General features: G+C 48.9%; 2 protein-coding genes across 2 annotated transcripts; one reads left to right on the forward strand and one right to left on the reverse strand.

The window, feature by feature from the left end:
• Positions 1–697: 697 nt before the first annotated feature.
• On the forward strand, positions 698–12,143 carry LOC119381531 (adiponectin receptor protein). The gene is made up of 3 exons (XM_037649306.1): positions 698–958; positions 1,014–2,307; positions 11,118–12,143. Exons 1-3 carry the CDS (start codon positions 698–700, stop codon positions 11,147–11,149), a joined length of 1,587 nt encoding a protein of 528 aa, XP_037505234.1. The 3' UTR covers positions 11,150–12,143.
• A 2,065-nt stretch (positions 12,144–14,208) lies between these two features.
• Positions 14,209–20,795, reverse strand: LOC119381532 (hemicentin-1). The gene is made up of 5 exons (XM_037649307.1): positions 20,568–20,795; positions 19,882–20,040; positions 19,026–19,283; positions 18,604–18,782; positions 14,209–15,175 (listed from the first exon to the last, which is right to left on the reverse strand). Exons 1-5 carry the CDS (start codon positions 20,793–20,795, stop codon positions 14,209–14,211), a joined length of 1,791 nt encoding a protein of 596 aa, XP_037505235.1.
• Between the last annotated feature and the right edge of the window lie 1,675 nt (positions 20,796–22,470).

The raw sequence follows: 22,470 nt of genomic DNA on the forward strand, positions 1-22,470 counted from the left end.
TTGCTTACGACATTCCTGTATATACGTGCGTGTTTATTGCGGTGTTTCCCGGGCTAGTGAATGGAGCCGCAAGGACGAGAACCACGTTGCCCCGATTTCCTTTATTTTTCATTACGCAAGCTTAGCATATATCGACGATAATGTTTGAACAAGTTTTCAGACCGTGCGCGTCAGTTTAACGCACACACTGTCGTGGGGAATCGGAATCGCTTCGAAGTGCGTCGGAACGGCGGACGACTCTCAATGATGATCCCCTTTCTTCTGACGCTCGCGGAAAAACACGTCGGACCTCACTCGACGAGGGCCTGGTCGGCGACGTCGACGGCAAGGGCGCCTTTGCGTCACCCACGCCCTCTCCTGCTCTCACCTGAGGTGCGAGACGGCTTTCCCTGTCTGTGTGTGCGTACATGGGACGAACGTAGCCGCGTTATCCCACCCAACTGCTTTCTCTGCTACTTGGATTTCGTTTTCTTTTTTATTTCCCGAGGGCCGTTGGGCCGTCGCCTCCTCTCCTCCCGGCCGCCTCTATAACAAGTAGCGGCCTGGTTCTTTCGTTCAGTGAGAAAAGAAAGCGCAGCCGAGACAAGAGGGGGTGCTCGTGGGGCCAGCGCGTATAGTGTTCTTGTTTTTAATCCCGCAGCGAAAACAGGCCTCTTTGGACGAGTGACCGCGTACTTGTTGTTTGTAAGCGGCCGGAATGAAACAGAAACCTTCTTCACCAAAGATCCACCTCTCCTCAGATGGCAGCAAGTTCGTGGAGTTCGGCATCGTCCGACAGGGACGATGCGGTGCGCCCGAGGTGCACCTGCGGTGCCGCATCACGGCCACGTCGCGACTCTCGCCTCGCGACAGCAAGACGGTGTCCAAGGTCCCCAGCAAGGTCGACGATGGCGAACGCTGCTGTCACGACGTCGCGTTCGAGGAGCCGGCTATTGTGGCAGGACCCGTGGCCGGACCCGTATCGCGCGTCTTCGGGCTCTTCAAGAGCGTCGTGCACCGCGTCAGGTGCATGAACCGACCTCAAGTGCCGCCCGCCGAAGAGTCGAGGGTTGAAGACCTGCTTCCCGAGGAGGACGAAGGAGTCCTGTCCGACCTTCCCGACCAGGTGCCCGTGGAAGAGAAAGTGCTCGAGTGGGCGGAAGGCGTGCTTCGGAGCGGCCTTCCGGACATCCAGGTGTCCCCTCCGGACAGCGACGGAGGCTCAGACGCGGACGACGAGTGCGACTGATGACGAGGAAGAAGATGGCAGTTCCGGTTTCTTCAGCGACGAGCTGAGCGAGACGGACGTCGACTCAGTCCTCTCTACCAGCGACAAACAGATTCAGTGCAGCTTGGGTCGCTACACGCTGAGCCAAGCACAGCGCCGGGAACGAACCAGGCTGACGCTCGTTTCGCACTCGGAACTTCCGGAGTGGCTGAAGAACAACGAGTACCTCGTGAGGTACCACAGGCCTCCGCTGTACAGCTGGCGTGCGTGTGCGCGCTCCATCTTCAGCCTGCATACCGAAAGCGGAAACATCTGGACGCACCTTCTCGGTGCCTTGGGTTTCCTAGCGCTGGGCGTTCACTTTTTCCGGTCTGATGTTCTCGCCCTGGACTGGGCGGGTTGTCTCGCTTTCGGCATCTACTTCGCCGGGGCTGCCTTGTGCCTCACTCTTTCGACGACGTACCACACGTTCAACTGCCACTCCGCGAAAGTGGGAAAGTTCTTCTGCAAGATGGACTATTTCGGCATCACGGTGCTCATTCTGGGCTCCTTCTATCCGTGGCTCTACTTCCAGTTCCTCTGTGAGCCCCTCAAGCGGCTAGTCTACGGTCTCCTAGTGACTGCTTCCGGTCTGTTGACCATGCGCGTATCTTTGTCGCACAAGTTTGGCGAAGCGCGATATCGCGCCCTTCGGGCTGGAATCTTCTTCAGCTTCGCCCTAGTGTGCGGCGTCCTCCCGTCTGCGCACTACGGGATCCAGCACGGCTGGAACGACCTCATGTACAAGAGTTCCTTCGTGTACATCCTGCTCATGGTGGCCATCTACGTGAGCGGTTGTTGCGTCTACGCGAGCCGCGTTCCTGAGCGATTCTTTCCCTGGACGCTGCGACCTGGCCTTCCAGAGTCACCAGATCTTCCACGTGCTCGTGCTTATGGGTGCCCTGGCGCACTACTATGGACTTTCGAGGCTGGCCACTCTCAGGATGTCTCAGGGTTCCTGCCCAGTGGGACAGACCGACTCTCTGCTGCACAGCTTGGCGCTTGTATGAAGCAAGGCCAATACAACAGGAGAAGAAACGAGTCTGACCTAGATTTTTCAGGTGAGAGCACTGAATACTTTTTTCAAAATATGTATTTGTTGCAGAAAAAAAAGTTAGAGGTGTATGACGCTGTTGCGTGTTGTCAAGCGATGTATTTTATATAATTTTTTTCCTGAGTATCTTCACTACTAACACATATTAGTGCTTCCATTCAGTCTCGGTGTATTTAAACGTTCCTGCGCCCAGTTATAAAACATTGAAGTGTGAACGTAAGAGATACTTTAGAACTAAAATGACAAACCCGAAGGGTTTTGAGGAGCTGAACAGGACTACCTTTCATAAACTGTTTCGCGTGGTAGAACTGAAAACGTGGCCAGGAATTCCATGTATTCAAAGCAGAACTCTGCCTATGCCTATTCGCCCTGCACCAAGGACGATGATAGCGATCGCGATGGCGCGTTTAACCACTATCGTGATGGCCTCGTGTGGTGTTGTCTGGTCAGGGTTTCCAGGGGTGTCCGATTTGTAAACTAGGTCAGTGATGTAGGGCCCTGAACGCCGTCAAAGCCTGTTGGTGACCCTGATTCAGTTCTCTGCCTCGGAGCGCCACTTGCAACTCGCGGCTTAGTGCAGCTTACGCTAACAGTTAACGCGAACGAGCGACGCTCCCATTGAACAAGTCTACTGAGGGCCGCTCGCGCCCAGTTTGGCAAGTGCAGTATAACAACAATGAACTAGGGCCGCATCAGAAAGTGTTTTGCAGATCCTACTCTGCATTGTCCGATTACCTACTCCGATCATATTTCTAACATCGCTTGTAGCCGGCATTTTATTTTAGAAGCAGTTCAAACGTCAGAACGTTTTGTGAATACTATAGTACTGATGAATGTTTAGCTTGATATCTTAATAACGGGCTTCCGTTCAGAGAATTACAATTCGTGGCTGCCAATAGCTGCACAGCGTTTCTCAACGAATTACCCACCGCGGCGATTCGGTGGTCTTCTTGCCTTATTATGAGGCTGAGCACTAAGGTCATGGGTTTGACGCCTGGTTGCGGGTTCTGCATTTCAGTGGTAACAAAGGGCGAGAATGTTCGTGTACGTAGACTTAGGCATAATATTAAAGAAGAAATCTGATGTTCAGACAATTTCGGAGTCCTTTATTGGGGCATCTATCCCTGCCTGCTTCAGTATGTCTTCGAAACCGTAAAACCTGCCAGTAACATAAGCGGCAGAATAAAAAGATACGCACGGAGTGAGCGCGACCGTCACCTATTGTCGATCGTTTTCGCAGCCTCGTTGTACTCCTCTTCTCACAAGCGCCGCACCTTTTGGATAAAGGGTTGGTTTCCAAGTATTGGTACATCAATCTTCTGAGTGAACGGTGACTAACGATGCAAACTTAGGCTGTTGTGGTAAATAAAAATAAAAGAAACTGTATCACGATACATATTGTGGTGCAACAAAAGCCGAGCCGTCTAAAAAAATTGAGCAGTAGTGCTTTATACTTAAAAAAAATAAAAAAAAAAAGATGTGAGCAAGAAATACGCGACAAAGACTTCCCAGCTAACCCACAATAGTTGTATTGAGCAGTGACATACTTCAGCAAAGTTGGTTGGTTGGTTGTCGCTTAGTGACCTGGCGCAACCCACCGCGCGGGATCGGCCATGGAACGGGCGGTACCTTGTTTTAGAAATTAAATTGTTTTATATTCTAAATATGTTTTGAAATGGACAGTTTACGAAATAAGATACGCCCATCCGTAACGTCCTCTTTCAGAGTAACCTCGTGGCATAGTTTCTTTTTTAGCCTTAAAACGTTATTACCCGAATTTAACGCCTAAGTGATGACATATTTTAGATTGAGGTATGCTACAGAGAAACAATTTGGTAAGCTTAAAGTTATCTTATTAAAAAGATCTCACTGGTGTTCATACACTCGACTCTACAGCAACTCTATGGCACCTAACCACAGCTACAACATGATCGTATATCGTCTACAGGCAAAGTCAAAGCACGGGGGTGAGGAGAACAGACTCGTTACCCTTGGTCATGACCGTCAGTTGTTGTTTGCGGTGGTATCTATAAAAATATAGTGGCAAAGTGAGCGTTGTCCAGCGGGCTGTCACTTCTCAAGAGCATCGCCATCAGCTGATGTTCCATTGAGAGCGACCAGGAAGCGGTACAACCGGCGCACATAAGTGAAGCCAGTGTTCGACTGACAAGAAGACGTCAGCGACCTCGGAAACCAGACGCTATTTTCGAACGCTCGTAATTTGAAAGCCTGCCGCGCTGTGTATACCGCGTGGCTATGCGCCGAGGATAAGAAAGTGCTAGCGTGTCTCGGAGTCCTTTTTTTCCTCGCGCCCTGTCCACTCATAACTCGCGCGTTCTTCGCTTTTGCTTGTCTCTTCTTCCACTGCGCTACGAGTGACCCGCTTTTCCGGAGAAGCGTACAACGCCGTGGACAGGAGCGCGCACACACGCGCTGCTGCGTTGACTTCCTTCCTTCCTTTTATAGCCGAACGCGGAAGCGCGTGGCCGCCATGCCTCCTTCACGAGCGAAGCGATGCGCCTTCGGCTGCGCGCAAGACCGGGTGCGACCTTACGAGACCGGAAAAAAAAGAAAGCAAAGAAAACTTGCAATTCTGACACGAATTCTGGTACGCACGATTCGGTCTTGCTCCGAACAATGCCCTCGTTGGCTCGCAGTTGTGAAGGAAGTTAGCGTAACCAAACGGCAGGACAAGGAAGAAAGGAGACGCGTTTTAACGAATGCACGAATTAGCCCTTGACAGTTACGGTTGCGTAACTTAAGCAGGATACACGGGTGAAGAAATGCGTGGAGAAAACGGGTCCGTTTACGGTCGAAGGACGCTATAGCGAGAGCGTATCTTACCTGGTTAACGACCGTACGTGTACTACGCCCGATGGCCAATGTTATCAACGGAGAACAGTGGTCGCGCAATGTCGTGACTTCGATTGATTGATTGATTGATTGATTGATTGTTTGATTGATTGATTGATTGATTGATTGATTGATTGATTGATTGATTGATTGATTGATTGATTGATTGATTGATTGATTGATTGATTGATTGATGCTATGGGGTTTTGTGGAGCTACGTGCCAGAACGAACGCCGTCATTGGAGGAGGCCATAGAACACGCGTCCTTGTGCTCCGCAGCAGACCTCCACAGTGGGCGCCATCACGCTGCAAGGTCATGTTTACAGCTTGTAATGAGAAACTATGCGACGACCTCCACAGTGGGCGCCATCACGCTGCAAGGTCATGTTTACAGCTTGTAATGAGAAACTATGCGACAGCTACAAATGAACTTTCCGCGCACTAGCGAATTGAGCATTTCATCTGTCAATGCAGTGCGTAAACGCTTGACTGACAAAAACGTGCGCGTGAAGGGTCGCGGAGGACGTGCTTCAGATACACGAAGACAACGTGGCTATCGAGCGCCACCCAGGCGAAGCGGTTCAACTCAGTAATCTTGCCGCGTGCACTCAGTGTTTACCGGCCCGACCGTTATGTGATTGCACCACACGTAAATACAGTTGCCCAGTGACCTCCTGCAGCGCGCAGTCGGCGTTAGCTGATGCTGCCGAGAGGTCTGCTCGTCTTGCAGGGTCACTTTGTTGTTGACATGATTAACATTGAAACAGAGAGCGTTTCCTGCTTCTGAATATCACTTAGTGTCTTACGGACATGTAGCCGTTGGCCGGAACGTACTAGGTGCGCATCTCGAGCTGGTCTCCCACGATAAGGCCGGCTACCTTGAGAAACGAAGGCTTTAAGCGAGTGCGAAGGTTATGAAGGGCGAGAGGCCTCGCGTAGATGATCTGCGCTTCCAGGTCGAAAGGCGGTTCGCTTTTCACTTTTGACTTATTTCTTTGTACGTTTTGCTTCGACTACGCTAATTGAGGTCTTGTCGGCGACAACACTAGCTAAGACACTTAGTGCAGCCGAAAAGTTCAATACAGTTTTTTTTTTCTTTTTCAATGCTATGTTGTTGTTGTTTTTTTAATGCTGCACTTGTAGAATACTTCCTACGTGCAAGTCCATCTGTTAGCGCTCTCTTACTGCAGTCGGTCGGCACTTCTTCGTAATTTGCTTAAAACGGTGCCCAGGCCTTCCGATTACCTTTAAGCAGCGCATTTATGTTCCGCGTACGAGCAATTAACGAGACTAGCACCAGTCAACCAAAACCTGACACTACGGGCCGTCTATATAGCCCCCGTTCTGCCCTTCACTAAATCACGAAGCAGAACAGCAGCTAATTATGCCCAGCTCGTGTGCTGTCTTCATGCGTGTTATCGCTAATATAGTTCTGACGGCCACCTGCTTGCAGCAAGAGCAGGTGGTTGCTATAAATGAACCGAGGTGACGGCGTCGACCTCGCACTTACCCGGTCTTCTAATTTATAACATTGTTTATTTTTAACCATACAGAAGGCGGTACCATTGACCTGTGCACCGCTCGGACAGGTATATACTTCGTATATATTCTCGGTTATCTTCGGCATCGACTATCTGGCGATACTGTCAGCGCCCTTGGTCTATTCCTGGAAAATGCGCGAACTTCGAGGAAGGTTTTTTTTTTTTTTTTTTTAATATAGAACGCCAGTGGCGCAGCATATAACCCTATACGCCCCTATACGCGGTTGGCGGCCTCAGCTTTAGCATGTGCCTTTACTCTGGACCGCAACGGACGCCTTCGCGTTGTTTACGCGCCGGTGAAAGTTCCATACGCGGGAATGACCCCGACGTCGACTGCTAACCTGGCGAAGTGCCCGGTCTGGTCTCGGAAGATACGGTCGCCTCAGCGCGGTAGCCGCGGTGACGTCGTTAATGACGTAAGCGGCAGCCTTGAAGAATTCCCCGACTTTTCAGCGTTCACGCAGCTTTGTTCCTCTCTCTGCGTTCTCTTGCTCTCTCTCTCTCTCGCCCTGTCGATCCGTCTGTCTCTATTTTGTGTTTTTGCGTGATACCCACTTCTTATGTAACTTTCAAGTACACCGGAATGGCTGCTGTCAAGGGCGATGTCTGACGCCCTGCTTTGAATTCGCGAACGATAAGGCTAACAGGGCAGCGTATACGCAGAACGGCTATTATGGGAAAGCAAGGTGATAGAGAGAACCTTACTTTGGGAGATTAGAAGCACTGATGTTTTATTTATGAGCGTTTTTCAGACATCGCTGAGTGAATAGAATGTTGGTACTCTTTCAGGTAGCCGTCCGTCCGCTTATCCCTGAGATTCGCGGATTGCAATAAAGCTGGCGAAGGGTCCATCATTTCATCATTCTTGCTTTCCTGCGTGTTTAGTAATAATATGAAGGTTATCGCAAGTTTGGCCCTCGCGTAAGGTCAGTTGTGCGGTTCAGTGTTAGAAGAAGGCGGTTAATCTTCCCGATATCTTTGTTCCGCATCGCTGTCTAAGGGCTCCATCGGCTGCGTCTAGATTTCTAGAAGTCGACTGTCCATGATACATACATACATACATACATACATACATACATACATACATACATACATACATACATACATACATACATACATACATACATACATACATACATACATACATACATACATACATACATACATACATACATACATACATACATACATACATACATACATACATACGCACGCACGCACCCACGCTGGCGTTTCACTCAACTTATACCGGATTTACTTGAATTTGGCAGCAGCAAACATTTCGCAGCCTTGAGAAGACAGTTTGTCGATACGTTGGCTCCATCGACACTTCGCGTTCAGGAATTTTTCATTTTCTTAGGGAAAGATGTGGCTCGCCGTGTTATCGGTGAATATAACCTCTTGCAGTGTTTAGATAGATGAGCGCGTTTGGGTTAACTCCAGCTGTGTACTGTATAAATGGCACGAAGCATTAACTTGCGATGTGAACCTCGGCGGCGAGCGGTGGATTTCGCGCCGAACTTTGTCAATAAAATCGGCGGCCTGCTTATGTGCTGTTGCCGTTAGGATCGCTCAGACTTCTGCCCTGGGAAGCAGTCCAATTTGTACGATTATGCCGATGAGGACGATGATCACGGTGCGGCGGCGGCGGCGGCGACGTACTATATATATAGACTGTGCCGCTCGATTTAGCGCGGATGATACTACTTCGTTGGAAGGTCTTAGGGTGCGGACGAGTGCAAGCTACTGAAGCTGGGTTAACGACGAGGGTGTAATTACCCGGAAAACTCGACTCGTCGAAAATCGACCCGGTGCAATGCACCGCGGATCCCTGCTGATAGCCTGCTCGGTGTATCTCTGGCTGTAATTTACATCGCTGTTAGCGCTTTAATTTGCCGCGAACTTTTACAGTTGCTAATTCGGTTGCAACAAAGCTCGTGGCGAACTTCAAGGTGTTTTTTGCACACCATTCCTCACGGCTATACGTGCATACAGTTATCGTTCTTTACCGTATAATTTTGTTCATCACCTTACACGCCGTTATACAGAGAGTTTTAGTGCCCGACCCCAAGCCGCTTGCGTGCGCGCTCTTGCGTTCCTTTGTACTCCCAGCCACACCCTAGGAGAATACAAAGGAACGCAAGGGCTTGCGTGCGTAAGCCGCTTTGGGGCCCCGGCACTAAAACTCTCTATTGCTGAAATCAGGCCTGTATGTTGAGCTAGTTGGAGCCACGACTTTCAAGAAACTAGTGCACTACATTGAGTTAGCCTTCTATAGATAGTACGCACATACTTTGCCTGCAACTGAAACGGAAGGGGTGCAGTTTGGGCGTGTTGGTAGCTCGTCGTACTTAGAAACCATAACGCACTAAAGAAATATGAGACAAGATGAAGTGCTTGTCCTGTCTTCATCTTGTCTCGTGTTCGTTTAATGCGCGATGGTTTCTGAAGTACAACAGAAACGGATTGGCTATTTAGTGTAACGCATACGGGTCAGTGAACTTTCACAGCTGCGCGCACGCGCAGTAACCGCACTCACGCGTGTTCTATATGCGACACCCAAAAACTGGACTTCCGGCGTGTCACCGCTGTCGCTGCGCTTTTCGACGGCACTTGGACTCACTATACCGCATACAGCCCCCGCAGCATCTTGCGTAACTGCATCTTGCTTGCATATCACTTAACACGACCCTTTTCCCAGCCGCGACATGAATTTCGACCGGCGCAAAAATTTTATATTTAGGTCTCCGCGAGCACGGGCCGCGTCGTCCCGCGGTAGCTGGCGCCCTTCATCGTCACCAACGCGTGCACGCAAGCAAATGAGGCCGGCAGAGATGCAATGCCGCTGTTACTCAACGCTTGCATCATCGACGGTGTATATAAACGAAATCCCGGTGTTGGCGGGAGAGAGGCTATCGCCCTGCATCGCTTCGGGGTAAAGGAACTTACGCGACATTCTCGAATTTGAGTATCGTCGCTCTAGCTATAGCCGGCCTCGAGGCGCGTGGATACATACTAGGCGTGTATACGGCGACCTACGAGGAAATGTGGCAACTGCGGCGGCGGCGATAGGAGGAAGCAAAGCAGGAAGGAAGTTGCGTCCACACGCTCATTCCGAGAGCTCGTACGACGGCACGTGTGCGTCTCAGCTGTGTGGCGCGATGTGCTGGTAGAATAGAGAGAGAGAGAGAGTGGAGAGAAATATAGACTCGTGTCTCGTTTTCGAAAACTCCGCCGTTATGTCATTAGAGATTCTCGAGGAAATGTATCGTACACTTATGAGAGCACGAAACTGTTGCCGCACTGAGAGGCTATAGTCACTATGGCATCTCGTAGAGAGAGGGAGCAGATTAAGAGCGCAGAACGAACGTGGGTGGAGGGTGGAAGCATTGAACTGGAATGACGACCATTACAGTTCCAATTTCTTCCCGCGTAGAGAATTCAGCGAATTGTTAAGAATAACCTATCATAGTCGTGAGCGCACGCGGAAAAATTCTTGGGTGGCTAAGATAGGCAGGCCGAGGGTGCTGAATGGAACTAATTCAAGTGTCGTATTTTGTGCGCGCTTTATTTCCAAGTTAATAAGTCGAGCAAACTATCAATGCACGGCATGCACACGCGCGCCCATGGGTTGTTCTGAAATGTAGAGCGAATGTCTTTTGTTAATGATAAGGTGCTCACTATTGGACTGCCTCACAACGCAGAAAAGGTTGGCGCGGTAAGATTTGGCTAATGAATACATTCTGAATATTGAATATATCATCAATAAACAGCATGAACAAGACCAGCGGGCTGCCTTTCTACGGAAGCACATTCGAGTCCATCACATGTAGCTTGAATATTGCGGCGTAACTGCTAATGACTTTGCGGTGTAGTTATCTTTCATTGCATCTAGTACCTTATACCATATCTGAGTTTCGCCGATTTTGAACTTCTCGCATGTTACAATATAGTGTATGTACTCACGTTAAATGCAACACATACTTGAAAATGTAAGGCTGGGTACTGTTGCCATGCATGCTCTTGCACCTCACATATAGGCTGTCCAAGTCTGTCGACCATGCAAAAATCCAAACTTACTTTTGGAGTTTTTACAGCAGAAGTACAGTTTCGCAGAAGACACGAATGAAAGGAATGCGCACGGAGCCTCCGTAGTATACGCAACGTTTGATTGATTGTTTCGTTAATTTATTAACTCGCAGCTATTATTATGTCCGCTTGCCGAAGAAGGTCACCGAAAAAGAAAAATTTATTCGTCCTCACCAAAGATTCAGTTATACCCCTTAACCGTAAGGGCGCATTTTTTTTTTTTTACTTAGTTGGGTCAACAACCGTAGCTTCTTAAGTTCAAGTCACTATCCTCAATTACAGTTTAGGTTACGACATGTCGCTTAAAATGCACTTTCTTTCTTTCTCTTTCTAGACTTGGACCGTCAGGCTTTCCTTCCGGACTAGCTGGCGGGCCGACGTCGTCTCTGATGTAGCGTCACAGATCGCACGTCGCTTGCGACGGCGTGCGCGGCATCGAAGAGTCGAGTTTTCTTCGCAGCAGCGGCTCGAAGCCGCAGCTTGTGCCCAAGGTGCGGGGCGTCGTCCTTCCACCACTCCTCGGTCACGGGTCACGACGACTGCAAGACTGAGGAGGCGACCGAGGAGGAATCCAGCCGCAGAGCCATGGCGTTGCTCACGTTCGTCCCCGAATTCTCGCGAGACTGAGAATCAAGAACGTCCTTCCCCGTATTGGTCAACGCAAGAGTGTAACGCCGTGGTGACACCGCCACGCCCAGAGCCGGGCAATGAAATATCACGTGATAGCTTTGAAAGGATGGGCGCGAAGAGGTAGCGTTCCTAAACATCCTTCGCTGTCGCAACCTTCGGGTCTCCAAGCACAAGTAGCTGCAACATCGCTGACGACATCGCGAGCTGCGACGCTTGTAAACGAAATATCGAAATAGATGGAAGATACGTTGTACATAAACAAACTTATGCGTAGTTCGAAACGATGTCCACGCCCATGGAATTTCGTCCGCGTAGACCGACAAGTCAGAAGATGCGCTTATATTCTTCACTTGGCGACGCCGCTGTACAAGAGATCCTCTTTGTACCCACTGCCAGCGGACACACCCGTGAAGCTGCATCATCTAGTTCCCTCCTTCCAGCCATATATACAAGCTCAGCGGCGTGTGGCCGAGTGTTCCAGTCATTATATGCCTCTTGCCGGATTTACGTCGCTTTTTTAATTAACCGAGACGCGATGTACATATGTGAGCATATATTCACGGCATTTTTTATGGCCGTGTCATCCATTCTAGAGCACAAATTAATAAATTAACGAAATGTATATATATTTTTTGCTCGTACTCGGCGTATATATATGTAGAAGTTGTAGGTACACCGTACTCTTTTACTCGCTGCGCCGGTTGGCGCCTAATAAAAGATATTTTCCTCGAGTCATATTGCAGTTTTCCTTTATGCATGTTTGGACGACACCCCTTCCTCACTTCACACACAAAAAGCGAAAGCTTTCTGTTTTTTTAGCGGTTCTTGAAAACGTGCAAATATTTTCTTGAAGGAATATAACTAAGGCCGAAACGCCTGTGTGCGTCACTTATATTGTCACGTGGTGGTAACGTTGAAGAAGGCAGCAGTCGGCCTGTTCAAGACGAAACTCTTTATTCGGGCGAACTTGTGCCCAGAAAGAAAAGAATTGACACACTCAGTGCAACGATAGCCTCAAGCACAGTCGTCGGTAGTTGAATAACGCGATCTTCGACGGAACGCGTCCCCTTCTATATACATCAGTCATGAATCCTTCCAGCGTTATTGCTAGTGCTCGCGTAAGCTCTCGAATAAACTTCCTGCGCGTAATCTTAAAGGGACACTAAAGGCAAATAATTTATGTCAGAGTGAAAGCTAATGTATGACAACGTCTAAAACGGCAATATTATCAACAGCAGTGCCCTACTTACCGAGAAATTAAGCTAAATGTATCGCATGGCGTGCGCCACGAGTGGGACATTTTGGAAATGATCCCGATCACGTCAGACAGTCTGACTGCAATTGATCACTAGTAATCAAATAGCTGCGATGAAAGAGAACCTTCCGTGAATCAAGAGACGTAATAAAATTCTGCTTGTTCGTTTCTGTTTGATTCTTGGAAAAAAGAACCTCTTTGGCCTTGCCATGGAGAACGGCGCACGTGGTTCAAAGGTTCCGTTTTCGCCAAACTGCGCTTCGCCCGGCGCCCGGCTTCGTTCATGCGGTTGCGTCTCAGTGTAGTTTCGGTATCGCGTACCGTGTGTGTTTTGCACGCTCGTGAAAGTCGCTCTGACAGAAAGTTCGACAAAATGCCGCATGCATGTGATGTTGCCGGATGCCCGAGTGGTGCACGCCGCCAGTGCACGCCGCCGCGCAGTAAAGGCGCGTTGGCCACGGCAACAGTGACGTGCAAAAGACAGCTTTCAGGCGGGTAATTTGAAGTGCGCTAACGAGATGCGGACCACTAAAACACGATTTTATTTCAAAATAAGCGCTTCCTTGGCTCAAACGTAGCACTACGAGGTTTCTGGACCGCTGTTTCAACAATCAACGTCGACTTAATATTTGCCTTTAGTGTCCCTTTAACAGATATCTCAAACAATCGCGAAGCTTCCTAAACAATGCGGCGCGGTCTTCGCCGTGCGGTGCTAACAGTTTTTGTGCATAAGACACGAATACATAAAAGTAAAGCAATAAATGCGCGTGGCATTATGAAGGCGCGACAACAATCCAAATTGAAGCGAACAGCAAATTATTTAATGATCCATTGAGATTATCGGCTTTTAGTCGCCTAATCCACCGAGACAACACAAAATGGCTTATAATCGAATACGCTATCGTTTTTTTTTGAGCGAGGACGACTCAAGAAGCAATCACTTGAAGTTATAAGCGCAATGCAAGTACACGTGCTATGAAAAACAACAGACAAAACATGAGCGATTCGGTTATCGTAACCAGGCCAGGCGGCGAAGATGCGAACACTACAATTCTATATGCGTCATTCTCACTTCGCTTAAGGCGAGGTGTCAGTAAACAGTAGCCCGCTTCATACATTAAACGGCGTATTTTGTGATACGGCTGCAGATGGAACGCCGCAGCACACTTGTGAAATACAGATTGCCGTGTTGTAGCGGTGAGCCGTGCGTGCATACAGCAAGACCGAGCTTTCTCGCCAACGACGCCATTCGCCACGCACATGGTGAATTAAATACCAGGAAACGCCTCGACGAACGGTTTTCGTTTAACTGTTACAGATGCTCGTCGTATCGTACGCATTCCCACTTTCTGCACGCCGACACCTGTGCTCATTGTCGGAGCACACGAGACAAGACTGCACTATACGTGCAAGTCGGTAGTGCAGAGTCAGGTTTATTGAGTTCTTCGATAGCTGCCCTGCGCCGCGATAAAGGGCACCAGGAGTTATTATAGTCAATGTACTATATTCGAGTGCCCCCTGCAGCCTGAACTCACGACGACTACTGGGCGTGCGGCGGTACACCAGCAGGCGCATGCGGCGGTGCGTCAGCAGGCTCGTGCGGCGGTGCGTCAGCAGCCGCGTGCTCAGCCTCGTGACCCTCCGGCGCTGGCGGGGCCTCGTGTTCCTCCCCTGCATGGCCGGCGGCTCCTTCGGCCGCCTCGTGCTCCGCTGCGGGCAGCTCCGAAGCGCTGGCAGCGGCCGCCGGCGCCCGCATGGCGTCACCGAGCGCTTTCTTCTCCACCACGTAGATGATGGCGCACAGCACGGCCACCTCGACGCAGATGCCGATGAAAGGGAGCAGCGCCGCGTACTTTCCTTTCACCTCGACCGTGTGCTCGAACTCCACATGCTCCCTGCCGTTGTCCACTTTGCACACGTACTTGCCGGCGTCTTCCGTCGTGAGCGGCTTGAAGCGGAGCAAGGCGTCATCGACTTCCTCGAACTTCTCGATCGTCACGCGGTCGTCGACCTTCAGTGGCTCGCCGTTCTTGGTCCAGGCCAGCGTGAACTTATTGGGGTAGCCCACGATGGCGACCGCGATGTACGCCTCTTTGCCCTCGACCCAGGCCGAGGGTGCGGTCGATTGGCGCTCGCTCATCGTGGCTCCCAGCTTGAAGAAGACGTCGATCTCGACCGCTTCGGCTCCGGCCGTACACTTGTACTTGCCGGCGTCCTTGGGGGTCGGCTTCTCGACGGTCAGGCTCCACGTGGTCTTGTTCTCGAGGACCTTGAGCCGCGGGTCGTCCTCGGCTATGGGGCCATCTCCTTCTTTCTCCCACTTAACCGCAACGCTCGCCTGGCCCGAGTCGCAGCTGAGCACGAACGGCTCGTTCGGGTCGATGGTGATGCCTTGGCCCTTGTGCTCCTCGTTGGTGGTTATGGCGAGGACGCTGACCAGCAGCTGGGTGGACACCTGAGAGGCAAGCCGATCGCTGCAGTGCATATGCGCAGCTCGACATGTGTACCTGCAGAAGAGGGAATTGAGAGCACATTAAATGGTCATCTGCAACGACGCTCTTGAACAGGAGTATGCCAGCGGATCTATTTCTGCGAAAATCCTATCCCAATAGACATAGCTCGGCAAACTCACTCATGAGTAGACTCACGCAGACTCGGGCTCAGATCGAGCCAGGAGTCTCGTGAGTATTTGAGTGAGCCCGGATAAGTAATATTTTGGCGAGTTTGAGTCCGAGTGAGTCCGGTTGAGAAAATTGTGGTGAGACAGTCTGAGTCCGGTTGACGAAATGTTTAATGAGGCTGAGTCCGAGCGAGCCCTAAGCGCAAAATGTATTCCTTAAGTGAGTCTAAGCGAGCTGGAACTATTTTTGCCGACCTGTGGTGACAGGTAAGTACTGTATTTCAGGAATTTATGCTGCAAGCAAGTTAAAGTGAGGATAATAAAAATCGGTACATATTAACTTTGATACTTTCGCTCTCGTTTAAAATAATTTTCGTGCTTTTATCGCGCTCCGTTTTACTTGATAATTGGGCTGAAACGTAAGTGATTTACCAAAAACGCCGAACTTTGAAAATGATTTTCTCAAAAAGGCCATTTTTAATTTTTTTTAAAATCCCTCTGATTGAAGCCAAGGACGTCATCTACCATTGTGCAAAAAAAAACGTTGCATTATTTTGGTTGCTAACAAGTTATAGTGCGTCAAATGTGACCATGCCAGCCTAGCGGCCGCGTCGTTTCTTATGGGCTGAAACTCGGATATAAGTTGCTAAAAATACTTGTACGTGACATATTCACAAATCAGCAGCTCCGCACCAACAAATGCGCAGCCCGGTGTCATGGTTCAGCAAGCTTTGTCTTGCGATGAGCAGCTTGACAAACCCGCAGCAGCGGCCGCTCGATGCTGCGGGCACTCACATTACATGAGTGCCGCTTCGACTGCGGATGAGCTCCGCTTGCGCGTGAAAACTACGCTAAGAGGACGAATCAGATAAGAAATGCATCACTGTGAAAGTTAAAGGCCGTTAAGTGCCAACAAATGTCATAGTATGCAACAAAAGCTCTGCCGGCAATTTCCCAGTGAGCGCCTCCAGTAGTGCGCTCATGTGTTGCTTTCTCTCTTCTGATGGCCTAAAGATAATTAGGTTCATTCTATGAGCAACATATGACACAAACGAAAGCCATTGACATCTAAAGAAAGCTGTCATACGTGCTTCCGATGGTTGAGCAACTCGAACTGCAGTTGTTCATCCTGTGCAAGAACACTTGTGTCAGCCGGCTGTGAAAAGAAGTGTGTCCAAGTCCTTTACTTCATCGAAGAACCGCTTTTACAATACTGTATTGCTGTGCCTCCGCAGAAAAAATATTCAACGCAAGTCGAGCGTTTATCACGATATTATGCGGCTTCGGGCATAACAGCAGGGGAAAAAATACATCCGTGCTGTATTGAAGGCGCTCACTGGGAAATTGACGGCAGAGTTTTCGTTGCATGTCATTTGTTAGCACTTAACGACTTTTAACTTTCACAGTGATGCATTCATTCTCTCGTTTGTCCTCTGAGCGTAGTTTGGCGCTCAAGCGGAGCTCATCCGCAGTCGAAGGGGAACTCATGTAATGTGAGTGCCCGCAGCATCGAGCGGCTGCTGCGGCGGGTTTGTCAGGCGGCTGATCCCAAGACAAAGCTTGCTGAACCATGACACCGGACTGCGCATTTGTTGGTGTGGAGCTGCTGATTTGTGATTATGTCACGTACAAGTATTTTTAGCAACTTATATCCGAGTTTCAGCCCATAAGAAACGACGTGGCCGCTAGGCTGGCATGGTCACATTTGACGCACTATAACTTGTTAGCAACCAAAATAATGCAACGTTTTTTCCTGAAGAATGGTAGACGACGTCCTTGACTTCAATCAGAGGGATTTTTAAAAAAATTAAAAATGGCCTTTTTGAGAAAAACATTTTCAAAATTCGGCGTTTTTGGTAAATCACTTACGTTTCAGCCCACTTATCGAGTGAAAGAGAACGCGATAAAACCATGAAAATTATTTTAAAAGAGAGCGAAAGTATCAAAGTTATTTATGGAGCGATTTTTATTATCCTCACTTTACTTGCTTGCAGCAATAAATTCCTGAAATACAGGTATTTTGTGCGACTTGCCAAGTTTGCGATTTTTTTTTCTTCAAAAGTGCTTCGACAAGCAAGGGAAATAATAGACTAATAAGATTGTATTTCACTTGTTCTTTAAGGGGAATAAATATTGTGACGAAGGAGTGCACCGTTTTTTCCCTAGGTGCGCTCAAAATTCAGAAATTGCGAAATTGGCGGAAAAGCGTTTTTTGCGGCCGAAATTTGTATATTTTTTTTCAGGCGAACAATAATTTTTTTTTGCAAAACTAACTGCGAAACCATTGTTCTGGGTGTAATGCCTAGGCCTACAGTAAATTTCATCACAATCGGGAATGGTGACCGGGACCTCGTGTTCGATCTTATCTGGACACACCCTTATGTGTATTCCTGATATTAGCATTAAGAAAGCTGAAGATAATCTCCCTATGGGTTCCTCAAAATATACTTAAAATAATTATGGGGATCACAGGCGATGTGGGAATATTTACTCCAAGCCTGATCTGAGTTTTTATGGAAGGCTGTTCTTGCCGATTAGCGATCATGAGCCTCCTCCGTGCTCTGTTCATGTTTCGTCCGCGCTTGTTACACGCTATAGTTTGAGAAGGAGCTCGATTTTGACTTCGGTGCATCTTGGTTCCCTCCCGGGTCACGTCGGTTTGCGCAATCTCAGAGACCGATGTGTACCAGTTCCGGGATTGACCCAACATGCAAGACAACATTCTGCAGCCAGCACCCAGAAAGTAGGACGGGACATGTGAGCCTTCTCTTTAATGAAAGAAAAAGGAGAAGCTTGGATTCCAGAGAAAATTAACCAATCCGCATTTTGTACCTCTCATATACGACCAGGTGGATGCCAGTTTTTCATTTTACGAACACGTCAGTCGAGTCGATTCTTTTCACCGTACATAACAGCGGTGCATTGTCTACGGAAGCTACAAGCAGAGTGGTTCACCCAGCACGTGAACTTCCCCTTTGCGGCTTCAAACGGCTTTTGCGACTTCGCAAATGATCGTTTTCAACAAAGTATCCCGCTACAAAAACAGTTCCTAGTGTTAGTGTACGTGCGCAGAGTATTTTTGTTTTCTTCATTTAGAGAAGTGAGATCGTTCGAAACTTGAGCCACTAAGGTACTTTTCACCGTTGTAAGCATTGCAATAACAACTTTTTAAGCCACAAGCACTATTATGATAAATCGACGTATACTGTTTGCCCGTCTCTCCCACGTAATCTCAGCAATTCCAGCGCCATCGTTCCCCCCTGGCGGTCTTAGTGGGAAACTCTGCCAAAAATTTGGGTTAGGTTAGGTCCTTACGTATTGCGGTCCTGAGGAGTGACGTGGCGAATCGTGAGCTTAGCGTTCTCGACGCCATTCTTTCCGGGCGACAGGACAAGCCGATCCGAAGGCGTCAGTGGCGAATCGCCCAGGAACCACGAGACGCGGGGAGGGGGCTCGGTGTCGATATTGCACAGGATGCTGAACGATTTGTTCACCTGGAAGAAAGATGACAGCCTCCGTTCGTTGTAGCCTTCGTTCGGAAGATTTGCGCGGCCACTGTGACCCTCCCAGATATATGCAACTTCATATATCTGGGAGGGTCACAGTGAGTAGAAAGACGCCAACTGGCATAGTTGGTGTTTTTCTACTCGTCCTTGTCCTCCTTCGCGAGTATCATGTTACATAGCTATTAGCAAAACCAACTAGCCGAGCTGTCTACACTGAGTGATTATACTCACCCTGGCCTTCTGGAAAGCCGGCATCGGTTCTATGGCGATGGGCGCGGCCACGCTAACGCTGAGGCCCGCGCCACCGCTTCCCAGACACGTGTAAATGCCAGCATCCGAGACCCGTGCGTCCTTGACGACCAAGCGTCCGGGTTCAACGACGTAGCGCTCGCGAAGACCCTGGTGCAGCGCCACGTCGTCCTTGTACCAAGTCACCGATCGGCCCGTGCCGGATAGCTCGCACGATATCACCAGTGACCTGTTCGGAGACTGCAAAGATTGTCGGTGCAGTGCGCTCCCTATGATTTCTTAAAGGTTGCTTTAGTGTAGCGCGACCAGTACAAGGACGTAGAAAATGAATAGGAGTACACTTGTTCCGTGTTCCTTCTATATGCTCTTATTAAAGGGATAATTGACAGCCACCCGTTTGTAGCCGGAAGCCACAAGGAAATTCATACGGTTTTCTCAGAAAGCAAAGCCTCTTAGTTCTTGTGCCGGTTGCGCCACACTGAAGAAGCCTACAAAATGGCATACAAAAATGTCCAAACTTCGACACTAATATGCGGCTTCATTCTGCTGACCACGCGCTACCACAAGGAAGTTGTACGGTTGGCGGTGGTGTGGTGTGCTTATGTGCCTGCTCGTGTCCACGCATCGTTTCGCGCAACATCTCTGTTGTTCCTAAATTATGTTTTCAACTTTCGCCAGCGTGTTGCTCGCTGACATACGCGTGGTGTTTCAGGTCATAATTCTATGCACGTCAAGGCCGAACGAACCCATTAAAAATACTCGCTCCGAACAACAGCTGTGACAGCAACTCCATGCCACGAGACACTTGACAGTATGTACATGTCAATGAAACACCAACCAGGTGATGACAGTCTTGCTGGCTGTCTCTCCTCGAAAGAATGCTGCCAGGAGATGACGACGGCAGCACGCGTAGTCGGTGAGCGTCACGGAGGCTGATACCGCAGGAGTAGTCGCCTGAATGGCCAGGCTGAGCGTGCGCAACATACAAGGTGTTCATCTGCACGGTGAAGCACTAAGATTAACCTACTGTGGGGTACAGAGCCGCATTGATAAGGAATACATGCACGCTAAAATATCTTCCTCCGCCCCCTTAGAAACACACAAGCAGCATGTGTGGGTTGGGACCTGGGGCGGAGCTTGAGTATAGTTGGGAAAACTCTTGAACAAAGGGAGGCTATAGTCGGATACAACTTAAGAAGTCCGGATAGTCCCCGCCCAGATGACCGAAGTGCGGCAGCCGATCGCCTCTGCGACTAAAGAAATAGTCCTTGTCATGCACTCGCCTATGTTCTCCGAAGACGCAGTCACCGGCCATCCGGATCATAACGCCAGTCTTGATCCACTCCCATCGGAGCAAATTTGCGTGCATCCGCCTTTGAGAAGAAAAGGCCGCATACTTCTGAAGTTGTATCCGACTATAAGCCCTGATTACAGATATAGCGGAGTTTGACAACGGTCCAGATTAGTGACCCAAGAAATGGCAGTGGACGAAACTACAGCCAAGCCGTGTCGTAGGGGGATCACCTTTCCTCCGTTATCGGTGAGGTCCTCGTGGAAGAGGAAGTGGCCCCAAGATGGAAGCGGCAGCCCGTCCTTGTGCCAGTCGGGCGAGACGTGCGGCTCGGTGACGCAGGCGACGAAGAAGCTGTCACCCTCGGCCACATGCGCGTCACCGAGGTACGTGGCTGCCCGAGCGCACTCGGCTGCCAGGAAAAGCTGGAGCAGCAGAGGCAACAGCGACGCGGCGTCCATGGTCTGGTTTCTTTGTCTTGCTGGAGAGCGAAAGGCAACGAATGGCGAGGTCACGCGCCGCTGGTAAGCACCTGCAAGCACGTGTCGCGAGCGCCCGTGATATGATCATGATCCCATTGGTACATACCCACAATCTTGAATTAAATCGGTAAAGTAAAGCGGCACTGCAAGAGATAGTGGTATGACATGGTATGATAACCTTTATTGAGTCCAAAGGGGTCAATCTGAAAGGTCGAACCGATGCGGGCCACTCCCACGTCGGGACAGAAACGACGAAACTCTTTGCCGCTTCGCGGGCCTTCCGCACAGCCCAAGGCAGATCATTTTTTGATGAGCTTCGTGGCATCATATGTCACCTTTATTCACCATTTTCATCGTCCCTGATCAGCGCAGAGCACCGCCAGAGTAGGTGTTCAAGGTCTAAGTTTTCACTGCAGTCCTGACATCTTGAAGACAGATTACATTCAGTGTTAATTCTGTCAGGAGTGACCAGATTAGGGTACGTTTTAGTCTGAGGAAGTCTCAGGTAGCAGAAACTTTTATTGCCAACGTTATGAACAGTGGGACCAACGCACATGGCACTTGGCTGCCTCCTCACTATAACAGCGAAGGAGCCCTATCCTTCTCATAGCGCATGATGCGATCAAGCTAGCGCTAGTCTTGAGTAGAAGTGCTGGTCAGAATAAATCTCCCAGTAAGACTCCACCAAAGCCGCTGATGGGGAATGAAGGGAGGTGGGACGTGTGAAACATGGGCGAGTTGGTGGTAATTCATAATTGACAGACTACAGCGCTATACGGACGAGTACAGGAGAAAAATAGGATCACTACACGTAAAAAAAACAATATGCGAAATGTTTAGAAGCAGCGTACTTATAAATGTACAGGGTGTTTCAAGAAATGTGTCCAACCTTCTCAAAAACTCAGGAAAATGCGATATTTGATTGCCGCCTTCAGATTTGGTTTTTCTGTAGTGTCAGGGATTTTGAGATGGTCAAAGAAATTGTTTGGGACTGTAATTAAGAAAGTTAATATAATTAATTTTTAATTAGTGGAGTTAGGTGGTTGTGTCAAATGGGAGAATTGAAGTTCTTCATGCCAAAAACCCAACCCAACTTTGAGATTTCGAAAAAGTGGCATCTAGTAATAATTACGAAGTAATGAAATTCAACCAAATTCAATGGCGAAACCTAAACAGAAACATGGAAGAACGCAACTGCCATATTCTTCTGAGACGTCCAAAATGAGTGACTTTTTCTGTAGCGCTAGGCATCTTAAGATGGTTAGAGACAGGACTAGAGACAGTAATTAAGAAAGTTAAATTAATTAACTTTTTATTTAGCGGAGTTAGGTGACTGTCAAATTGGGGAATTGAAGTTCTTCGTGCCAGAAACCCATCCCAACATTGAGATTTCGAAAAAGTGGCCTCTAGTAATAATTAAGAAGTAATGAAATTCAACCGAATTCGATGGCTTTCGCTGTTGAAAGCCGTTGCATTTCGCTGAATTTCATTACGCCACAACAATTACTAGAGGACGCTTTTTCGAAATCTCAAAGCTTGGATGGGTTCCTCACATGAAGAACTTCAATTCTCCCATTTGACACAATCACCTAACTCCACTAATTAAAAAGTTAATTAATGTAACTTTCCTAATTACTGTCCTAAATTACGTCCT

This window comes from Rhipicephalus sanguineus, chromosome 2, assembly GCF_013339695.2.
Source record: "Rhipicephalus sanguineus isolate Rsan-2018 chromosome 2, BIME_Rsan_1.4, whole genome shotgun sequence".
Taxonomy (NCBI): domain Eukaryota; kingdom Metazoa; phylum Arthropoda; class Arachnida; order Ixodida; family Ixodidae; genus Rhipicephalus; species Rhipicephalus sanguineus.

Excerpts from the sequence above, each read along its gene's own strand:
- LOC119381531 (XM_037649306.1), top strand. The coding sequence starts at position 698 with ATGAAACAGAAACCTTCTTCACCAAAGATCCACCTCTCCTCAGATGGC. Across the intron at positions 959-1,013 it reads CAGGACCCGTGGCCGGACCC|ACCGACCTCAAGTGCCGCCC; the intron begins GTATCGCGCGTC and ends TCAGGTGCATGA. Across the intron at positions 2,308-11,117 it reads GTCTGACCTAGATTTTTCAG|ACTTGGACCGTCAGGCTTTC; the intron begins GTGAGAGCACTG and ends TTCTCTTTCTAG.
- LOC119381532 (XM_037649307.1), bottom strand. The coding sequence starts at position 20,795 with ATGGACGCCGCGTCGCTGTTGCCTCTGCTGCTCCAGCTTTTCCTGGCA. Across the intron at positions 19,284-19,881 it reads AGCAAGACTGTCATCACCTG|TCTCCGAACAGGTCACTGGT; the intron begins GTTGGTGTTTCA and ends CAATCTTTGCAG. Across the intron at positions 15,176-18,603 it reads ACTCCTCAGGACCGCAATAC|GTACACATGTCGAGCTGCGC; the intron begins GTAAGGACCTAA and ends CCTCTTCTGCAG.